Source organism: Cupressus sempervirens, chromosome 10, assembly GCF_028749045.1.
Source record: "Cupressus sempervirens isolate cs-2001-9-10 chromosome 10, ASM2874904v1, whole genome shotgun sequence".
In the NCBI taxonomy this organism is placed as follows: domain Eukaryota; kingdom Viridiplantae; phylum Streptophyta; class Pinopsida; order Cupressales; family Cupressaceae; genus Cupressus; species Cupressus sempervirens.
In genome coordinates, this window is record NC_143127.1 from 833250332 (window position 1) to 833274285 (window position 23954).

Sequence of the window (23954 nt, forward strand, 5' to 3'; positions counted from 1 at the left end):
GAGTGTAACATGTTAGAAGAAAAGATTTTGGCTATGACAAGGGATGATAATATTCTAGTGTTGTTGAAGGAACTAGGCAAGGGGAATGGACAAGAGGTGGATATGTTACAAAGGTGAATGAATGTTTATCAAAGACGAATAACTTAGAGGTTCAAGACCAAAGTTGAGTAAGGACAAAACAAATGTCTCTAGAAATAAGGATGGGGTGAAGCATGCCTTTATTCAAGACTATAGAGATGGGTTATCTTATCATGAGGGATAGGGAGATATTTTGGGTCTGGATGATGTGCAAATAGGTAGTTGTGATCTTACACAAGCTCATATTATGGGTACCTTGAGTGATCAAGGTCGCCAGCTTAATTGTGTAGCGAGTAGAGAAGCTTTGTAAAGAAGTAGAAAAAGTGAGAGATGGAAATAGAAAGACAATGTTTAGGGGGAGCCCTCAAATACATTCAAAAACATCCAAATGTTTCCAATAAGGGAGAAGAACAGTCAAGTAAAAGTAGACAAACATCTCCCTTAAGATGATGAAGAGAGCTCATTGGGAATTATAGGAGAGGTGGAAATCATTCAAAATAGGACTTCAAGGCAGTCTAAATCAAAACTTAAGAAGCCAAATACTATCGTTGACAATACTCAAGGTAGGAAGTTTTCTTGACAACTATCGCATAAGGTAGGGAACACAAAGGACCAAACTATGTTGAAACCCTAGCAGAGACTTGTACTCTTGTGGACATCCATGCAATTCCTTAAATGGAATGCCAATGGATGCAATGGTTCCTAACAAGTGTCTCCTGATCAAAAGATGTCTCAATTAGGAGAAACCAAATGAGGTACATTTGCAAGAAACAAAGCTAAAACAAGAGGATGAAAAGGCACTTTTTTGTAGAGGTCAAGTATGAGAAGAGCCCTTTGTTGGACCAAGAGGTGCTTTAAGTGGCTTGGGAGTTTTTTGGATTTCCATATCAATGGATAAAATTGTATTTTCATAGGGCAACAATTGGCAATTGGTAAGGTTGAAACTCTTTCATTTTCAGAAGTTGATTTTTTCAATAAATGTATATGGTTGTCTAGATATGTTGACAAGCAAGCAATACGGAGTGAAATTTCATGTGTTTTAGGAAATGGAAACCGGGTTATGTTTTTTATATGAGGATATTTTAATGCCACATTGGCAATTAATGAGAAGAAATGTGGGAAACGTGCACTTAGTGGTGTGCAAAGAGGGACTTCTAGTCCTTTGTTTCAAAGAATAGTTTACAGGAAATTAAAATTGAAGAAAAATAAAATGCATGTGTTCACATGGATAGTGCAAAAGCTTGATCATTCTTTGCTTGTTTGAGCATGGGATTCTTTAGCAATGGTGTTGGAGGAAACAATTCTTCCTTTTGCAAGCTCTACCCACTATCAATTGCAGAGAGATGTTATACCAATGAGATGCCCATTTAAATTTGAGAAAATGTGGTTGAGGGAGCACAGCTTCATCCAAATGGTGGTAGATTGGTGAAGAAGTGCACCTCAATGTAGTGTTAAGAAGGCTTAACACTAAAGGTGTGTAACAAACAACATTTTAATGACATTTTTCAGGTGAAGGGGACTGTAAAAGGCTAGTTGGAGAATTTGACCAATGAAGTAATAAGGGAAGTTATAAAATCAGTTGATAGCAAATATAGACCCTTAGAAGGGAATAAATCTTCTTTTGGCAGGAGTCACGAGGTAATTGGTTGAAAGATGGAGATTGGTATACAAAAAAATTTCATTGCTCAATAAAAACTAGGAGGTTTGTTAACAAAATTCCCTATATTGCTAATTTCCAAGGTTAGTGTAAATCAAACATGGAAGATATAAATGAGGAAGCAATTGAATTTTTTGAAAGTTTATGGTCTAACAACTTATGCATTAGTGAAGGGGCGGATGAGAGTCTTAGTGTTATTCCCAATTTGATTTTGAAGGAGGATAATAAATATTTCATTGAGAAAGTTTGGAGGTGAAATTGTTGGTAGTGGGCCAGCATCCCTCGCAAGATTCATAACATGGGTTAACTGCCTCCTAAAATTCTATAAGACTTGGTTATATCAGACATTAACATGTCAATATTTTGGTGCAATGGAAACCCTGTCCTTTCTAACAATTGGTATTAGAGCTTGGTCACTGGTTCGAATCCTGCAAGCCACAATGAGTGATGCTGGGAGGGGGATTGTTGGCAGTGGGTCAGCATCCCTCGTAGGATTCACATGGCTTAACTGCCTCTTGTGGTTTTATAAGACTATTGGTTGTATCGGGCATTAACAGGTCAATCTTTTGGTGTAATGGCAACCCTGTCCTTTCTAACATAAAGTTGTTGTCTTTGGCCTTGATGGTGACAAGGTAAGGCTTGAAGTTTGGAGGGCTTCCAGACTTTTTTTCTATCATTATCATTAATTCTAGGAAGTTATAAAGGAGTTGCGGGAAGTGGTGGAAGAAATTAGGTAGAATGGCTTTATGCTTTGTTGGTAAACAAATTGTCCTTTTTAAATTAACTCTTTGAATGCCTAAAATTTATGAACAATGACTGATTACAGCAGTTGGGAAACCACAACTAAGCAACTAATTTCCCTCTGAATTTATAGTTACAACTCCCTTATGTTTTTTATTTGCAATGAATTTGTTTGTTCCTAAGTTCTTGACAAGAGAACAAGAAAGGAGAACCAATTTAGGCCTAGATAAGAACTAACTCAAGCTAGGAATTGGGTCTTTATACCAACCAAATTTGTGAATCCACACATCTTATGAACTCGTAAAATTTGATGATGCAGTAATGAATTCTATTTATATGAATTAGATACCTAAAAGAATTCTTTAAACTCTAAGATGTACGAAAAAAATAATTAAGAAATAATACTAGAAAGAATCTCTTTTAACCTCTAGCAATACTACGATTATCTTCAGTTTGTTGTATTAAAATAGGAGAACAAAGCTCTATTTATTCATTAGCTTAATTCAGCTCAAAGGGACGTTTCTAAGACAAGCAATGGAATAGTAAATAATTGATACAAAACACATTCAATTTGTCTCTGCAATCTGAAGCATTTAACACCAAAATTTAGTCGACCTTTCATTAATCTTTCTATTGAGTACATATAGGATTTTGAGATGAACCATTACAAAAAGTAATTTAATTGGTTCATCTTCTCAAAAATGACAAATGGTAAGAAGCCAATTATCCGTTACAATTTCATATCAAAATACAAAAGACCAAAAGAAATGTCATTTTGTTTTCTTCCCCTTTTCTAACGCCGCCTTATGGGCCTTAGCAACAATGATGATTGAAATGAGCTTCTCGTGTCTATTGACATGGACGTTGGTGTATCTGATAAGCCACTTGGAGTGTTCTCTGGCCAAGTCCTTAATTGCGCTCAACTGCTCTTGCATTTCTTTTGTTGCTACATGTATACATCCATTGAGTTGTTGGAGGTCTGAAACTCTGTCTTGATGGCTAGTAGATTTCTCTGTTAATTTATCCATGTAGCTGGAGAAAGCTTTTTGCATGACAATGAATCCTACTACTCCTTTTCCTTGCCCACTTGTTTGGGATCCCGTGTGTAGGCCTTTCAAAAACTCATAATCCTTATCTTGTTCCTCCTTAACTTTTATCTCTATCTTTTGTAGCCCTTCTTATGGTGAAGAGATCATGTCAACTTTGAATTGCAAGCTGTGTTGCCACTCAAACAAGGCACATCTCCTTTCTATAAAATCTTGGCTACAACTACTTCCTTAGCCTTCATTTGGATGATCACATGCAGGGGAGAGATGTAATCTCGCATTTTACCTTTTATGCCACCAAAATTGTGTGGTTAGCTAGAATATTATCCTTTTCTATCTCAAGCCTCAACACTGCATTGCCAAGTTGATCTATAACTACAAGTCCTTCATACTTGAGTTTTTCACTCCAACTCTTGTCGATTTTCCCGAAATGCGTGTCCTCTTGCAGCTAAGAGATAATGGCCTGACTATCTATACCTGTAGAATTACTAGTACGCAGAATCCCCGAAATGCTTGCTAACAGGGCAACTAATTGCCTGATGAAGCAGTTGAGTTCATGGATCTTCGCCTTTAATCTGACCTTGGCAAGCTTGAGATCTTCAACTTCATCTATCACTTTGTTAGTCGCTCTCTATAAGCCCACTTTGGTATCATGCCTAACTTCTCCTAAATCTAGAGACTATAATTGGAAGTCAATTGTAGTTAGGTCCTTGATCATGCCTTCTTTGGTGGGCTTGGCAATCTCCATAGTTAAGTGTCTTGTATTTGGATATCGATCGAGGATAGACAAAGTCTTTGGCTTCTTCACTTTGCTCAATGTTAACCCGAAGCAAATGACTAGAGACAATCTCTTTGTTTGGAGCCCCACCTTCTATCCTCTTCTTTTTTTGTCCAAAGTATTTTTGAGCCATGACTCAGTGCCGATTACTTTGGAGGTAGTCCCTAGTGTGTCCACACTAAACATCTTTCTCTTAGTTGGAGTCAAAGCCTTTGAAGATGAAGAGAAAGAATTTTTTGGAGCAGGGAAAATGAATTTTGGAGCTTCGGGGATCTTCTTTGCTTCGGATCACTGCTTTATCCGACTTCGTGGATTCGCTCTCGTTGCTCCCGCCATCTCCAAGGTCCACTACTTGTATTTGGGGACTAGTTGGCAAGAGTAGTGTTGCACTTATAAATGGAATTGGACTTTGTTGCAATTGCAAAACTACTAGAAACGTAGTGTCTTTTGGCTATTCTACCTTATTCTCGGCTTCTGTCTTTGTTCCTACCACAGGCACCAATCCATCTTGACAAGTTTTGTTTAATGGGATATTATTGTCAAGAGGTTGGTCACCTCTATCGGCTGGTTGAGTTGGGCCTTGAGTGAGTGATGGAGTTGTGCCTGAAGTGTCAACAGGGGAAGATGATGTTGTTGCTACATCTAGGGTGGACAGTGTGGATGCAACTTTACTTCTTTTCTTCCATGTTTTAGTCCACTCGACCCACTTCCCGATCCTCTTGTAGATTCTTGCCATCATCGCGTCCAAGTCTTCTATGACGTCTCTGAATGGTTCAGAGCTTATAGGAGTGTTCTTTAACTTGGTCAAATAAGTCGTGTTATACATATTCTGACCATCATCCTCAACTCCATCCATATCTAGATTTACTTTGTATAGCTTAACTTGATCTACTATCAATCTTGCAAAAGCTCGATCACGGCTTTCAAATTCATCTTTGCAATCGACCCAGTAGTCTGCAATTGTGCTGACATGCTTTATTACACTCCTAATCTACAGGACATCTTTAGCATATCCGTTAAGGTCGAACATAGGTCTCAAGACCACATACATATCTAGCTTGTATTTCTTCTCAAAATCCTTCATCATATTCTTACCATCAGACTAGGGGTCGCAACTAAATGCTTCAACCTTCATAGGGAACACATACCCTTTCTTCTTGAAACTCCCACTAAGGACATTCACTTGCAGAGCTTGTCAGATGATCTCATCCAATACTATCATATCATTTGGATATCTTGGCAACTTCAAAGGAAAACTATCAAAAGTTGCAAGACACAGGTAAGAAAAAGATGAAAATTGGATAACATAGCAACTGAATTCATTAATGGCGGTCATGGCTTAAGGGGAGAATCTCCTTTCTGGGCATCCTTGTAATTTCCTACAAATTCTCATAGTAAACATGTCATTCACTTTTACATAATCTGCATAACTACTATGCAGCTAGAGACATTGGATAACATAGTAACTAAATTGATTAATGATGGTCATAGCTTCAGGGGAGAATCTCCTTTCTGGGCATCCTTGTAATTTCCTACAAATTCTCATAGTAAACATGTCATTCACTTTTACATAATCTGCATAACTACTATGCAACTGGAGACATGGATAAAATTCATAGGATTTGACATCATCAGGGAAGTCATCTAAGCGTGAAAGACTGGGCCATAATTGCAAAGATGCCAGCATATAAATCAAGAACGAAGACATATAAAATGAATTTGTAAAACTTAGCTGCTTCGAGGACATTAGACAAAATCTCACTTACCTCTTGCACCCAATCAATATATTGTGTATCTGAGCATATAACTTGAACCAAAAAGAAGTATTGTTCAACAAAATTTAGGGCTTCTACTTCACCTCTCAATCTATGCAGAAGAACCAAAATGTCAATTATCTCTAGTTTGAGGTTGGTTCCGAACAAAGTTTTGGGGACTTTGCTCTTGTCACTCCACAACTTCTAAAACCATGTTCGCATGATCTCCTTCCTCCAAATCATCTTCTTTACCGAGAATCCTAAAATGGCCCCACTGACAGTTAGGTCAAAAAACTCCTCCTATTCCAACACAGAAGCAATTCACCACCATTTGTCTGTCAATTGAAATCAATACGATGTCATTAGGCAGAACTATCTACTTGGTTTCCCGATTGTAATGGTGGATACATTCATAAATGAGTTCAAGGGCTTGAACTGCAACCAAGAAGCCAGCAGCTTCAACCAAACCACATCCTTGAAGCTTCTTAGTGATAGGATGGATGCGTTCGAATTGACCCTCTTTTGGAAGTCTGCCACATCATAGAAACGGAGGGATGTCTGTGAAGTTTTGTTGTTGAGACTTGATCCTAGTCAAACCATCAAAACTCGCAAACTTAGTGGCCATAGCTTATGAATGAGATTTTCAATCGAAAAATGAATAAAACGGACACTACAATCACTAGCTTTCAAAAGCTACACGTACCGATAAGATGAGAAATCAAGGAAACAAGGTAACTCATTCAACTGCCTGTGTGTTTTTATACCAAGACCTCGATTCATCCATTAAACTTCATAATTCACGCCACACGAGTAAAATTTAAGAAAATACATATTAAAGAGTAAATGCACAGATTCAACGGACATTTAAAAGTCTTTTCACTGTTCCGTTGGATGTAACATTAACTTTCCATTAACCCGTTATTTACTTTTCCATTTTCCTTTTACTTTCAAAAGGTTACCCCTAGGGTACTCCATTGATGAAAATCCACCAAGTAAGATCCTGGCCATATCTTCTTTTTGCAACAGTTTGCTTCAATCCAATATCATCCTAACATGTGCTAGATTCAACATGGGAGCCAAATTTTACCTGTTGTCATGATTTCTCTGCATAGTCAGAAAGTTGCCTTCATAGGTTGGAAACCTGCCGAAGAGAAAGCAATTTCCATCTTTCCGCCAACATTTCTTTATTGGTTGAATCTCCGATAACCGCCTGATTGGTTGTTAAAGATGTCAAGGTACATGACTTCACTTGGATGTCACTCAACGTATTGTATTTCACTTTCATCTATTTTGTGGAAAATCGTCTTCATGGGTTGGAAACCCACAGAGAAGAAGAACTAAGGTTTTCTGCCAAGGCTTAGTACTTGAGCGATAGTGAATCTAGATTATGTTTAAGAGTTTGATACCAAATTCAAACATCAATTTGTCTTAGAATTTTCACCCTTTGAATATTTTTAAGCTAGATGCATCTGCAATTGAGCCCTTGTGGAAAATCACCTTCATGGGTTGAAAACTCACCAAGGAGAAGGCAATATGGGATTTTTCGTCAATGCTTAATTTATCAACCATTGATATGTCATAAGCGAGTGTTGTAAAGACATGTGAATTTTAGAGAACTTTCACGAGCATGGGAACGAAATAGTGAGTACGCTTCATCTGCAATGAGTGAAAATTGATCTCATTGGATTGGGCACTATAGTTACCCGACAAATTACAAGACAAAAACAACAACCCACCCGACTTTGTAGATAGAGGTGGTGTTTTGGGAAAATCCAATAAAAACCACCTAGCCTTCAGAAATCTAAACCTAGACTCAAACATTCATGGAAATAAAATTGACTTCATCTGAACACATAGAACTCACTTTTGCTAATAAATTAGAATACAAAAGTGGGGCAACATGCTCAAAGACTTCAACAATACAAAGTAAAACTGGACGTAAGAAAGGTGTATGATACAATTAATAGGAACTTCCTCCTTAGTGTGTTGACAAAATTTGGCTCTTGTGATGAATGTAGAGCCTAGTTACAAGTTTTATTGGGGGTTGCATGAATAATCTATCGTCTCCCTTCCTGTTTTTATTATAATGGTGGAAGCACTTCGGAGGTTGATTTCAAAGCGTTGAAGGGAAGGTCCATGAGAGGTGTTTCAATTGTGCATGGTGTTGAACCCTCTCCTCATCTATAGTTTGCATAGAAACCCTATTAATGGGGGAGGCCTCCTTAGGGAAACTTGAGTGATTAAAATAGTTCAGATTTTCTTCTTTAATACAAGGTTGGACATTCAAAGAGAGATTTTAAAGATTTTTTGAGTTCGGGAGGTTTTTCTTACAAAAACGTGTTTAGGGATTCCTTTGTTTGGAGAGCCAAATAAATCAATATTGTTCAAGTCCGATAAACTTTTTTTTTCCAAATTGGAGGACGGGAGAAGCAAGTGGTCAACATTAGCCAGGAATATTCTTATGCTTTAAAATGTCATATCTACAATTCCTCTATTTTTATGGACTATCTCAAGATCCCATCAAAAGTCATTAGAGTATTGGAGCAACAGATGAGAAGATTTATGTGGAAATGGGAAGGCAAGATCACAATAAGATACCCTTGTTGGCCTAGAAGCAAGTTTGTAAACCAAACTAGGTGCGAGGAGCAGAATTGAAAAGCTGGAATTTTTTTAACGAGGTAACGGGGGTGAACCTAGTGTAGTTTGATGGTACATAACCCAGGGCACAAATTGGTACAAATGAGCTAAGTATCATGATTTTGGAGATAAGTTCTGAATTCTTATAGTGGAAGATTCCCTAGAAGGATCGGCATCATTGGAAATGGAAGGAGGGTGAAGTTCTAGGCTGATTTGTTGGATGGGAAAGAAGTTGAAAGAGAATGGTGACTTTAAGCTTTTGGGAATGGCTACAGAGCAACAGAGGGGTGTCACAGTTAATGATTATATGGAAGAAAGAAGGAAATGTGACAGATTTAGTTTGGATGTGGAAAAATGTGGATGAGATTAACATAGATGCAAATCAGAACCAGCAACTTCAAAAGATCTTTGCTTCAAGGCCAGTAATAGTAACTGATGAGGAAGATGATGAGCTTTGGTGTGCAATGCTAAGAGCAGTGAGTGTCGAATTTAATTAGCATATTCTATTATTGAAAGCGAGGAGAAACATGACAACTTGCCAAGGAAGCTTTGTTGGAACAAACACACATTGCCTAAAGTTGGTGCATTTTCGGGTGTTTGTGGCTTGCATTCATATTGAGAGGGAATGGCTTGCATTAATATTTGAGAGGGAAATAATGATAAATATAGGCTTTGTTGGATTATTTAAATGCTCTCTATGCAAAAAGGAAGAATCTTTGGATCGCCTCTTCCTAAACTGTGAATTTGCATACAAGAAATAGAAGCTTCACTGCCCCCTTCCTAGGACATTGCAAGATTGGGTACAGAGTTGGTAAAGATCGATCTCCGAATTAACAGGTAATTCAGCATCTCAAGTCAATTTATCCAAAGATTTATCTCAGTGGTGGACAGAAATTCATAAGTTAGCTTGTTTCTATTTAAATTAACACCTGTTGAGGGGCTAAGGGGGAAACGAATAAATCATGGAAGATTTGACATTCAAATTGGGTATGTTTGGATTGGGAAGTAGGGGGCAACTCCAAAATGTCCTCTATCATAAATTCAATAAAAGGCACAAAAGCAAAGTATTCGCAATGGATAGTTGCTCAATTTTAATTTTAATTTTAATTTTAAGCATTTTATCTCAATCATGTCTTAAGAGCTTTTATACTGGCAGTTCTCAACTCACCTCCATTAGTGATGACAGTAGTTATAAGTAGGCAAAGAGGACAGAGGTGTCATCATATGGTCGCCTGTGTGATACCAAGACAATAAAAGGTGGGAACATGCTAGTGAAGCAATGGAAAGTATTCAATAAATGCAAGTTTATTGGCACATAAAGCATTTTTTTGTTCAAAGCAGTGAAGAAAATGTTGCAGGGTGTGGAATTGGCAACAGCGGCCAAAAAGAAGCTTAAAAGGGATTTTACAGTATAATGAACCAAAAATCCTTCAAATTTTAGATGTGTTTTGGGGGAGGAGTTTATGGCAACCAATTACAGGTATAGGGTTAATGAAGATGTATCATCAGCTGTAATGGCATGGGCTCCTCAGTCGGGAACAAAGGGGGAAGCATTATGGGTTATGAAGGGCCATAGTCAAGCCAGAATGGATGGGGATAATGGGTCTGAATGTTGTCTTATGTAGGCCTCCTGGTGGAGAAGGGTGTGGTGCTTAGTTGATGGTACAAGGGATATTTACGTGCCTTAATGGGCACGATGATTCGAAAAGAAATCCAAATTGGTGAGGCCTGTGATGGATGTGATTTGTCAGAGCTTGTGTGCAAGAAGGAGAACAAGGAGCTGGATATAGTGGATAGGGTCCAAAAGCATGGTGGGGAATAGAACAGTGCGAGAGACCAGTGGAGCTCCACTACCTCAGGCACAAGATGCAAGTAGAGGTCTAGCAACCACATCCTCATCCCTGAGGGATCTCAGTTGGCAGCAGAAATGTGAGGCCAAGAAGCAATGGTGACATGAAGACTTGGAAGGAGGTTTGTAGTGTCTCAATAGTCTGGTCCAGGATTAGGTGTGGCTCAGAGCTTAGCTTGCTTTGATTTATAGCATTAAGTTGAACATGTCTGAGCCCTGCATAGAATATAGGTAGTAGAATCAGTTTTTGTGGAAGACCATGGTTATGCTGGAACAAAGTATGGCGTATGCAAATGGGAAAATCTTTTTTGCAAATCAATATATATAACCTATTACCAATCAAAACAAAAGTTCAAAACTCACAACTAAAATCCTACCAAAGTAATCTAAATTATTTATCTGAACCATTAGCCTGCGAGAACAGCAAAAAAGAAAAAAAAGGGCCAAACAATTGTTTGAGGGCAACTTGTTCCTACCTGAGGCATATTTCCAGCCAACTAAAATCCTACCAAAGTAATTTAAATTGTTTATCTGAACCATTAGCCTGTGAGAACAGCACAAAAAAAGGGCCAAAAATTTGTTCGAGTGCAACATGTTTCTACCCAAGGCATATTTCCAGCCAAAACCCAACCCATAATATAGCCTATCACTATTAATAAGAACAAATATCTACATTTTTCCAGTTGCATACAAAATAAATAAGAGCCTATTCTGTAATGATAAATATATGCGAGGGACAGATCTGCATAACTATTTTATGTCTTGACCTACAATTTGAATTCAATAAATCAACAAATATCAACAGAGCACACAACACTCAAGATCACAAATTACATAAAATAAGTAATTGCTAATATATTTGTAATTATTTTGCAACTATTTATAATATAATAGATATCTTTATAACAAAACAATTTAAGAAAATATAAAAAAAGACGCAATAAATAAAATTGTTTGCAAGAATGATAGGCATTGATCTTCCAGTTTCTTACAATTATAAATTGTAAACCATATTGTACTTAATCATTTAAATTATGCACTAAACCTCCAATGTCAGAGAGCTTAACTTCAAATAACAAAATTGTGAACAGGATTTTTGTTTTCAAGTCACCGCACCCAAAAATGAACTACAAAAGTTTGCTTTGTCTTCAATCACACTCCAAGCTTCAAACCTACTTAATTTTCTTCTTTGGTCGCAGCTGTACAGACAGAGAAATAAATAGACATCATGGATTTATAGCACAGAAGTTAATACACATAACTTCAAATAAAAAAGTATACCATGTATCAAAGAGAATAAAAGCAATTGATTATCTAATGGTCTGATAGATCTCACCTGATTACTGTGCCCACACTTCTTTTTTCTGCAGTTCACAGCTCTTGGGTGCAGCCGAGCATAGCACCTAATGATAAACGGATACATCAAAAAATTAGAACACATATTTGTCACAAACTGAACTTCTAGAATTAAGATACCTCAGATTACTGTGCTGTTTCAGATACATGCCCTCCTAATCCAGGTTATCAGTTTCAGAAACATGAGTACCCAAGTATGCGGTACAATTGAAAAGCATACTGCTGGACTGTCTAAGAGGTAGAAATATTTTCAATGAAGAAATTACAGAGTTCCCTTTTTTTAAATATAACACAGAACAGATTTACTGCTCGATACACTGCAAAATTCATGAATTAATAATGGGTCACAGTGTTTGTAGGAAGGATCAGTTTGGAAAGGATTAGATTACTATGGCTACATATTCATACAGACCATGCATGCTTATTCAAACAAGGTGCATGCACAAAATAACTTTGTCTAATCTAATGATCATTTGATCAAATTCAAAAGGTCAACCTTCTTTGCCGAACATGTAACCCCATTAAATCATGTTATGAACAATCAAAATTAACTCATTAAATAAATAATAATAAATTTATTTCTACAGTAGTTTTTAAATAAAGACCACAGTCAAATTTGTATCAGACAATTGAATTTAAACAAAACAATGTGCAAAACATACGATGGCAATAGAAGCATATTTGTCCAGACCAAGCATGTCTGTACAAACCCTTAATTGCAACCTTCATTGTCTAATCTAAGAGTCATTAGATGATATCGTGAACAGCAATAGTAAAACACAAGCTCTGTAACCTTCGAAGTCACATAGAATGCTTAGGTAAAGTTATATGATAAATTTCATTTGTAAAAATACCTCTCAACATTGCTGTAATTATGAAGTTCTGAATTTAAAAACCCAAGGTACCAGTTAGGTCTTGGGTTGCACGAAAAAAATTGGTTTTATTTAGCAGACATCTGTACAAAAGAAATTAACTTATAGTGATAGAAATCATACTCAAATACACATTTGCAGCCTACATACGAGGATTAAGTTCGGAATGCCTCATACCATGTATATACTAAACAAAACTAATATAAAAATTATAAATACTACTTCACTGTCTCTTTTTGAAACTTGAAAGTTATGTTAGCTATTCATTTGTTCAATATGTTTAAAGTGTAGTTTTAAAAATGGTTCAATATGTTCAATATGTTCCAAGTGTAGTTTAAAATATTGTCAATACCTACCTGAATTTCAACTACTTTTGCCAGTGTGACATTATAACATTCTGCCCCAAAAAAATATTTAGTTTCATCATTTTTTTAGTATGCACCATCAATGTTCATGTGGTTTTGACCGGCCTTGATTTGTAGCAAGGATAACCAGCCATCACTTGAATCAGTTGTTGATGCTAGTCCTTTGTAGTGTGAGGTTTGCACATCTCAATTACTAAGACATAGCATTCTAGAAAAAGATGAATAATATGGTTTTTGTTCCACATTTCGCTGGATTCCAGGTGGTTTCTAATGGTTGCCTGTATGGAAAGCATCACCAGAAAACCTTTGATGATGCAAAGTGGCTTATGAATCCACGGTCAGTAAATTCATAGTTAACATAACTTTTGGCCTTCGTTGATGATTTTTTCCAATAAGACTGAACAGTGACTTGACAGATCCACCATCAGTAAATTGAAAATTAATAGTGGTTCAAATATATTTTGGTCTTCATTTGAAGGCTCTCCCAATAAGACTTGGGTTTATTTTTAAGTTCTTTAAAGGAAAAGAGGATAATCGGTCTCATAAAAATATCAAGAAGATGAACTTCATTACAAATGGCATTTTGAGATAATTAACAGTTCATTTTACTCCCTAACAGAACAGGGTAGCTAAAAGAAAAAAGCTTACACTCATGAAAATTGCCCAGTGCCAGGTGCAAGCTGCAAGCTCAAAAGTTGCCTGCGGCTTATTGGGAGAAGCAATGTAATGTGCTTCTTATATTCATAATTGGGAGCTAACAAAGGTTATGAAGGAGTTGACTCCACAAGTAAAATGAAATGGCAGGAAATATCAGTTGTCTCATTTCAAAGTATTTTAAGTGTTGTTTATGCCCATGTCCTCAATAAGAACAAGAAGAAACTTGATAACAATACTGATGAAGTGGGGAATGATAACCTAGCAACTGAGTATGTGTGATGCTTGAGGCCTGAAGGTTGATGTGTCAGATACAACTACAAGTCAAAACTGAGAATGCAAACAATTGAAAACTTCGAAGGAAGCAAAGGGCAATCTGCATTATGAAATGGCAAGGCACAATGAATTGGATTCTAATTACTCATAAAAGATTGGGCTTGTGAGATGTGTCGGCTACCACAAAAGAAGGTCAGGGGATCTACAAGGCCAAGTTACATCAGAAGGGAAAGTTGAGAAATACAAAACTAGGCTTGTAACCAAGGTATACACAAATACTGAAGGCTTCGACTACAATGACATCTCATCCAATTGCAAAGTCAACTACAATAATGACAGTTCTTGCAATTGGAGCAAAATATATTTGGTTGATGCATCACTTGGTTGTAAAAAGTGTCTTTCTTCATGGTGAAAGTAATGAAGAGATCACCAAGTGTCTTGCTTCATGGTGATAGTAATAAAGAGATCACCAAGTGTCTTTCTTTCATGGTGATTGTAATGAAAAAATTACCATACAGTGACATCCTAGATTCATTTAGTAACGACAACTCTTGCAATTGCAGCAGAATGTGAGTGGTCAATGCATCACTTGGATGTAAGGTGTGTGTTATTTTTTAATGGGGAGTTGAAAGAAGAAATCTTCATGCAGCAACTACCTGGACTCATTAGAGATAGAGATTAACATTTGGCTTGTTGATTGGAAAAGTCATTATGTAGTGTGGAACATACTTCTGGTGCAAGGCATGAGAAGATTGACCGATATCTTAAAGAATTGGATAATCAGAACTTTGTGAAGTAGCCCAATCTACATTTATATGGAAACCACCAAGGATATACTCAGTATTTTTCTGCCTAATTCTCATTATTGTTCTCAATGCGAATGATCTCATTCTGACAAGGAAGTAAAATGATTGGATTAACAAAGTTAAATAGAAGTTAAACTTGCAGCTTGAGATGACAGATACAGGATCACTTCAAAGTTCTATGGTTGCACGAGTTTGGCAAGAGCAACACACGTCTGTTATCTCGTAGTCAAAGAATGCTTAACAATTATGGAGAAAATTCAATATTGATGATATGAATGTGTGTAAAACCACTTGTGATCACAATATAGAGTTGACAAGATGACAAAAGGTACTTCCCTTCGGAGGGTGAATGCATTCTCCAGTAGCTACACAGATTCAGATCAAGCAGGAAGTCTTCTTCAAGGGATTTTCAAATCTTAGTCCGATGTTTTCAAATTAAGTGATTTTCTAATCTCACTCTTCCAAGAAGCATCACAGAATCAACAGCTGGGTTAGTAAATATCGAAGTAGCTTAAGTAGTGAATGAAAAAACAAGGTTGCAAGGAAAAACTAGATTGCATGCATGCATGCACCAAAGGATGTGTTAACAAAACATATCAAGTATCAAAAGGTTTGTTAAATGTTGGAGTTTCAGAACATATCAATTGGCTGATTTGGGGCAGTGGAACAAGTGCCAAATATCTTCACCAGGTAATTGATAGAGAGCGATCTTGTAAAGCTTCAGCAACAACTATATCTCATTGAACCTGTCATGGGCATGAAGGTAAGAATTTCATCATGTCATTGTCTTACATTTTTATATACTAGTTGTGTACCAATGAATGTATTGTAAACCTTCCTATGTTCCCTCGAGTTTCCGGGACGAGGACAGCAGGGAACGGTGGGACAGGTTTCAAGGACGGCAAAAAAATTGCTGATTTTGGGGACAGGGGAGACGGCAAACGAGTACTGTATATAAATATAGGGAAAATATAAAATATATAAGAAAATTTGCACATATACATTACATTCATATGAAGCCATTGTTAATCCATGCCATTTAAACATATCATAGAACCTTAACATACAACATTTCAATAATAAAACTCAATGCTCAATATGCTATAATGCATTCATAGTTTGGAATTATTGTCAATGAGCATGTTATATTAAAATAGTAACATAAAAATTTGAAATATACCCAAGAAGATAATTTATAATTCATTTTCAACAGCAACGAGAATAATAACCCAGCTTCCAAATTGAAACACGCTACTATCATTTAATTCTGAAACTACACTTGCAATTTATTGCAAGTGGACTTATATTAATACAAAAGGTCCTCTATACAGTTCTGATCATGATATAGGTGTGTTACAATAAGATGGTATCTTGATGCAACTTCCAATATTCACCATATCTTCCACTCTGAGTGTGTAGAGTGACTGTAACAGCAATATTAATTCCATGATTCTTAACGTAATGTTGTCAAATATTAACCAGAGGGCCCCAAATAGCAGGGATTAACTACCAAACAGTCATAAGCAAATTAGGGTGGACTTAGAAGGAGTGGCACATTTTAAATTTAAAATGAAAATCATTTTATAAGTGCTGATGTTGTCTATAACATCGGGGACGCCCAGCTGTCCCGGGGACTTCCAAGGTGTATATCTTCCACTCTGAGTGTGTAGCATGACTGTAACAGCAATATTAATTCCATGATTAGTAACGTAATGTTGTCGAAAACTAACCAGAGGGCTCCAAATAGCAGGGATTAACTACCAAACAGTAATAAGCAAATTAGGGTGGACTTGGAAGGAAGGGCCCACTTTAAAATTAAAAAAGATAATCATTTTATAAGTGCTGATGTTGTCTATAACATCAGGGACGCCCAGCTATCCCAGGGACTTCCAAGGCGTCCCCAATCATCCCTGGGACATACGGACATCCCTAAAAAAAAAATTCCTAAGTCCCCAAGTTTCCAGGACGTTTCCTAGGAATTTCTGGAAAAAGGGGACAGGGTGGGAACGTCCCCTACCCGTCCCCTCATCCCGGGGACGTCCCCTTTTCCGAAACTTAGCCTTTTCGGGCAGGGACGTGTCCCCGGGGAACATAGAAACCTTCCGATTTCGCACTGCTGGGGATGTTAGTATATTTTAAATATTCTTTATCAATTCATTGTGATTATGATTCATGGAGCTTTAATGCCTATAAGAATAGATTGATTTAAATTCAATGCCTATGCTTAAGTGTGTGGATATTGACCATCTGTTCTATTATTGTAATTTAGGACTTTCAAAGAGGTCAACAGTACAAATGATTCTAAACAAAATTATAATATGTTGTTATGAAACAAATTTTCAGACAAATTAGTCAAGTTTGAGAATCTAATATACTTGTTATTTATTTCAATAAACATTTTATCATGTCCTCGCCATGGATCATCCAGACAATGAAAATTATCAAAAATAGTTTCAATTGGAGAGAAACTTATTCTAACCATTAAGGATGAACAACAGTGATATGGAGCACTACCATTGAATAGCAATATAAGCCAAGGAGTTTACTAGTCGATAATAATAACTAATGATAACATATCACCAACACATTGAAATATACAGTTAGCGTAAGAACAACAACTTAAGGAGAAAACAATTATGAAAAATAATATGATAGACCATAATGTCAAGACTAGCTGTCCTTAGGCACATTAATCAATACCAATGAGGTGGCTGGAATCCACATATGCACTTATGAGGCAATCAGCTTATAAAGAATAATGCATAAGTAAAGAAGTGCAATATCAATGAGCAAAGAGAAATTGATAACTAAGTTGGCACTTATGAAGAGGCATCTATCAAGTCCTCCTTGACTATGATTATTAATAACAACAGTTAAATCAATCATCTTAAAAAAAAAATGAATAATTGTGCCTCCTATAAAAAAAACTTACAAGGGGTTGTGACCCATCATGCTTGAAAAGTCGAAGGAAGTCTATTTCATTTTCAGAGGGGCATCGAATCAGATGAGAAAAGAGACAATAACAAAATATATAACAGTCCATATTGAATCCAGAAATAAAGAAGATAGAAATCAATATACTACTTCAGCGTATCCATGTAATAAGCAAGCAATATCAAAAGGCAATTGGACCTTCCAATTAGAAGAGTCGAAGGTGTCTAGATAGATGGAAAAGGCGATTGAACCCCATACTAGGTAACCCGTTTCATATGCATGGCACCGGTGACATGAGGCCAAGTGAGAACAGCATATACTCTATGAGACCTATGGTAGGAAGTTTTTGGAACACAAACCTTGTCACCTCAATGGTATGATCACATTGAATTTAATTCTAGTAACATATTGATTCAATATACATTTCTCATATATGTTTTTTTTTCTACTATTAAAAATTTATCTATAGCATTTATAAATGAATACTAACAATAATGCAGTTGTTATGGATTCCAATATTGAAGAAAACCCTATATACAGTAGACTCAAATTATGGACTACACCATTAAAAACACATAAATACAATAGACCCTGACCCATCTTGTGCAATTGTGATTTTTGGGCAAAGTTCTAGGGCAAATTAAAAAAGGGAAATTACACAAGTCCTACATTAAGTGTTTTCCAACAGAATCCCCAAAGAAAGAGTATAAATGCCATTGTAATGAAAAATAATAAATATTGAACGGATTTAATAGAATGCATATAAACACTTGGTTGCTTTGCTGAAAGAAAATTAGTTAAGATAAATGGGTAACGATTCTGTTGAAGGTGAAATAATTGAGATAAGTGTATAGTAGTAAATTTTAATTAAAAAGGGTAATCGTGAAGGATACTATATCTAAAATTAAAAAACATCAGAATTAAAATTAAATAATGGCAGAATCCTAGCCAATGTCAAGGCCAAATACAACACCGTCCGATTAACAGAACATTAAATTTAAATATTACAAGACATCAGAAAAGGAAGAAATTGGGGTATCTTGCCACATTCAACTAAAAGGGTGGATCAAAGACACTGAATTCCAGGCTGGGATTGGATAAACTTAGCTGAAGAGATATTTTCTACCCATAAAATGAGATTAAAAAAATTAAAAATGCGGTTATGAAATTCTTTGTAAGATAACAATGCATTAAACCACTTACTTCCGACAAATCATTTTATCTTGGTTGTATTTCCTTGCCAGTGCCATCAAAGAAGGCTCGATAATGCCCCCCCGCAAACGCAACACTAGGTGTAAAGTGGATTCTGCAAAACCCGTCCCATCCATCAACCCAAATTAGAGCATCCAGAACATTAATAGGGTTGCAATACGCTCTCAATAGAAAAGTACAGCAAAAACTACACGAATTAGGGGGACAAAAGTCTCAAACAAGGAGCATTTTTCAGATAAATTTTCAATCAAACCCTAATGTAAGACGGTATACTGACCTTTCTGGATGTTGTAGTCGGCCAGTGTGCGGCCATCCTCTAGCTGTTTTCCCGCAAAAATCAACCTTTGTTGGTCTGGAGGGATGCCTGAAACAGTATACATATATATATAATGAGAATGCAGATCTCAAAACCATTTATCGTAAGAAATTACACTGTAATTTGGTGACATTTGTTGTAACATGAAAATATCATAAATATGGAACTCCAAATATACAAGAGAATTCGGATATTGTATTGGTCATTAACCTTCTTTGTCCTGAATCTTAGCCTTGACATTGTCGATTGTGTCACTGCTTTCAACCTCGAGTGTTATTGTCTTGCCCGTGAGGGTCTTCACGAAAATCTGCATCTTGATTACCTCTCGAACTTACTCCCTGCAAAACTTCGGATTCAGAGAGATGAAGGTAGATGTTTATTGCCCCTAATTTTAGGGATTCGGTGCTAACCCTAAAGCGATTTTTAAATTTTTTTAAATTTTTTTATTAATTAATAATTATTATAGTAAATGGGTTGTTTTAGGTGTTGTTTAGACTTTGCCAAGCTGGTATATCTACATATCACTCTTATGATGATTTAGTGAGATAATATATTCATATACTAGATTGGTATTTTTCATCTTTATATTTAAAAAAGTAATAGCTACAAAAATAAATTTTCGATACTAAACAAGATCATAACCCAAACTATAAATACAACCCAAACTCTCAACATGGCATAAACTTGAAGTATTACACTAAACAAATCTTTAATAATAAAAACTCTAACTTTAACCATAAATCTAAATATATTTTTAAATCTAACTTGAATCTAACCTTTAACCCTACCCATAATCAAAGTCTTGAGTCTTATAGTAATAATAAACATGTCGTAACCCTTACTGTATTTGTCGTAGGCAATATACTATTGCAATCATTTTTGCTTATCTAATGATTATTTTTTTCAATTCCAACTAATTACATGTTATAGGAGCAGATTTTGAGGAATATATATAAGGATGACTATATATATTTAAGGATGACTATATATAAGACTAGCTTATATATATATATATATATATATAGGGAAGCCGAGAGTTATTAAGGCGCACATGAATCAAATAATTATTTAGTGGTAATTTTTATATCAAATAATTTATCTTAATCATCTTTTTAAATAGTTTTATATGATGGTGAAGTGGTGACTGTATTAATGTGCAAACCAAGGTTCAAATCTCAAATGGATTATTGTTTATTTATAATTCAATATTTTTTTATGAAATATAATTTCAAATGTAATTTAACAACTTTAAATAATTTAACTAATACATATAATATTGCAAATAGAACTTTTAAAATTTGGACACCAATTTATTTTCAACAATTGTGTTTAATTTATTTAGTGTTATGAATTAATTTGGTTTCATGTTTGAGGTTATTTTAGTTTAGTATTATTGTCAAAAATTAATTTTGAAATTGATTTTGTTTTGTAAATTATCTATAAGATGGAGGTTGAACTTAGTATCAAAGGGTTCATTCTATTTAGGATTCGGGTTCCATATGGTTTTCTACTAGAGAAAACTTATTTTTTTGGGTTTTGCCCTAATAGTAAATTTAGTCTAACATATTCTTAATGTTAGAGTTTAGTTTGGTTTAGAGATAATTTATTTTACATGAGGATATAATTAGTTTAGCCCTAGTTTAGGTCTGCTCTCTCTCTCTCTCTCTCTCTCTCTCTCTCTCTCTCTCTCTATATATATATATATATATATATATATATATAATCACACACAAATGCACAACCTTAACTAATCATCAAAAATATCTTTTGTAAGCCTTAGCTCTCTCTCACTCCCTCTCTCTCTCTCTCTAACCCTAAACCCATTTAAGCATCTTTATTTATGTCTATCATATCTAATTCACCCTCCCCCTTTGCTCTCTCTATCTCATTACTACACCATCCAACTTTTCCTTCCCCTCTCACTATACTTCAACATAACTCTCTCTCTCTCTCTCTCTCTCTCTCTCTCTCTCTCTCTCTCTCTCTCTCTCTCTAAACCCATGACCAAAAATATCTATTCTAAGCCTTAATAAGCATCTTTCTTTATGTTTATCATATCTATCCCACCTTCCCCCTTTGCTCTCTCTATCTCATTACTACACCATCCAAATTTTCCTTCCCCTCTCACCATCCCTCAACATAATTACTCTCTCTCTCTCTCTCTCTCTCTCTCTCTCTCTCTCTCTCTCTCCTAAAGCATATTATCAATTTTCTTAAGCTCTATCTCATCTCTCCCCTCTTACCCATTTCATATCTCTAGCTCTTCTTTGCCCCATGACAATTTTCCCTTTATCCCTTTCACTCTACCTGTCACCAAATTTATCACCTTAATTGTCATCTTTTATCACCTTAATTGTCATCTTTCTCTATCTACCTCATGCATCTTACTCTCTTCCCTCCCTCTCCCTCTCACACACACAAAAATACACGGATCTCTACCCTCCCTACTCTCCCCATTTCTCTTCCATATTTACTCTTTCATCTCTACCTTGTGTATATAATCCTCCACATATTCTCTCACTCTCCTACTCTCAGACATGTATCCTATGTAATTAACCCTCACTATCTATTGAAAATAAATTGATACAAGTATGATAATGTGTTTCAATCATTATTTTGTCACTGATGTCAAACTTGCTACTTGTTGGTAAGACAATTTCTTAGATGAATGAAGAGGATTTGATCAAATGAGGTAACAATAGCACCTAGAGGAAAGGTTGAGTTATGATATGGAAAAGGAGTACAAGGATCAGTTAAGACAATGATATTGTAGTGCATTGATAATCTACTTAAGGTTGCAAAGAATGGATACACTGATTAAGTTCAGAAGAACAAGTTAAACAAATTATGTCTGTCAAGCTTAACAATCTACATAGTAGGTGCCAAGCAAAGTTAGTGTAAGCCAAGCAAAAAATTAGTTGGAGCTGAGAAAATTCAATTTTAGTGTAAGCCGAGTAAAGTTTAGTTGATGCCGAGCACTAGTAAACTTTAGTTCATTATTTTGAAAGTGGATGTCGAGCAATGCAATATGTGTCAAGCATCAGAAGTAAGTTAATGCCCAGTGTTAGCATTATGAGAAAGACCGTGAATACAATGAATATGAGCTAACAAGTTTGATTTATTGGATTGTGTGAACCATGTGGAAGATGAGCTGGTGGCACAGAATTCATGGTGAACCATTTTCAGGTGAATTCAAAGAAGATTAAAGGAGAAATTTCTAGAAGGGAATGAAATGAAATGATGGGTAGATTCATTGAATCCTACCTAATCTAACCTAACCCTAAAATGGATGAAAGAGGATGAATGGAAAAAGATCATAATTTTCTATTTATAGAGATGGTTGATCAGAAGCAAAGATTGTCATGTGTGAGAACCTAAGGAAGACAAGGAGTCTGGGGTATTGCTTCATTTAGTGACCTAAGAGAGGAGATTGCATTGGCAAGCAAAGCAAGATGGCTTAAGGGTATGGATGCCTGAAGGGTGAACAAGCTATCAGAGTTGAAGTGTGTGAAAGCCAAGCAAAATGGAGGACTGAAACAAAGATCTATAATATGCAAGTGTGTTGTAAGTTGTTATCAAATCAAGCCTTACTAGTACTTGCTATTCATTGTATCAATCTAGGGTAAATCATTTGGATTAAGCTTGACCTAACAGTCATTTGTAAATCCTTTAACTGGGTGACATTCCAAGTGAATGATCTAAAGTCCTCTAACAAGGCTTACTCCTACTAGGGTGATTGAAATCCTTTAACCAAGTCACATTTAATAGTGTACATTGTAACCTTTAACAGGGTTGGCCTTTCACAGAGAATCACTTTAGAAGAGTGAGAATGAGTAGCATGTTACTAGTGGTTTTTTCCAAATTGTATTTCCACATTAAATCATTGTGTCAAATGTGTTATTGAATTTGTTATGTTTCATGTTTACATTTTTGCAAAGTTGATTTGATAGTAACCTACAAGTTTAAGTGATCGTATGACCTAGTGGATGCATGTATGATAAAAATAATTTATGGATATAAGTTCACTAAGTTGTGAAAAGTTTTAATTGTACATCTGGACCTTGGATAATTGATTCACCCCCCCCCCCCCCCCCCCTCTTAGTTATTCTAAAGAATTCCAACAATTGGTATCAGAGCCATCTACTTAAGAGGACTAGTTTGAAGGTACTAGAAGAAAAAAGATCAAGATGTCAAAAAGAGGGGTACCCAAGCTTAATAGAGATAACTTTCCTACATGAAAAATTCTGATGAAGCTACACCTAGGAGGTCTTTGAGACCATGCACAATCTACCATCACCATAGAGCATGTTGATCTTGTTGGAGCCCTAATTGTTGAAGATCTGAAAAAGAAGAAAGAACACAACTAGGCAATATTGGAGATTGCCTCTGCCCTAAGTTATGTCAAGTTTGATGATATAAAGGGTTATGATAGTGCAAAGAAAATTTGGGATGCTCTACACACTATCTATAAAGCTGACACAAATGTTCTAAGAGTCAAATATGAAATTCTTAGAGGTAAGTTCGATGATATGAGAATACAAGAAGGTGAGAATATTGCTTAATATTGCTCTAGGATAAAAGATGTTGTTAATGCAATAAGAGGAGCTAATGGTAAAATAGATT

General features: G+C 35.8%; 1 protein-coding gene across 1 annotated transcript; it reads right to left on the reverse strand.

The window, feature by feature from the left end:
* Positions 1–11481: 11481 nt before the first annotated feature.
* Positions 11482–19695, reverse strand: LOC149536570 (ubiquitin-ribosomal protein eL40 fusion protein). The gene is made up of 5 exons (XM_089804364.1): positions 19542–19695; positions 19293–19379; positions 19007–19109; positions 11877–11943; positions 11482–11739 (listed from the first exon to the last, which is right to left on the reverse strand). Exons 1-5 carry the CDS (start codon positions 19642–19644, stop codon positions 11713–11715), a joined length of 387 nt encoding a protein of 128 aa, XP_089660490.1. The 5' UTR covers positions 19645–19695; the 3' UTR covers positions 11482–11712.
* Between the last annotated feature and the right edge of the window lie 4259 nt (positions 19696–23954).

Excerpts from the sequence above, each read along its gene's own strand:
- LOC149536570 (XM_089804364.1), bottom strand. The coding sequence starts at position 19,644 with ATGCAGATTTTCGTGAAGACCCTCACGGGCAAGACAATAACACTCGAG. Across the intron at positions 11,944-19,006 it reads GATAAAATGATTTGTCGGAA|GTGCTATGCTCGGCTGCACC; the intron begins GTAAGTGGTTTA and ends GTTTATCATTAG. Across the intron at positions 11,740-11,876 it reads AGTGTGGGCACAGTAATCAG|CTGCGACCAAAGAAGAAAAT; the intron begins GTGAGATCTATC and ends CTGTCTGTACAG.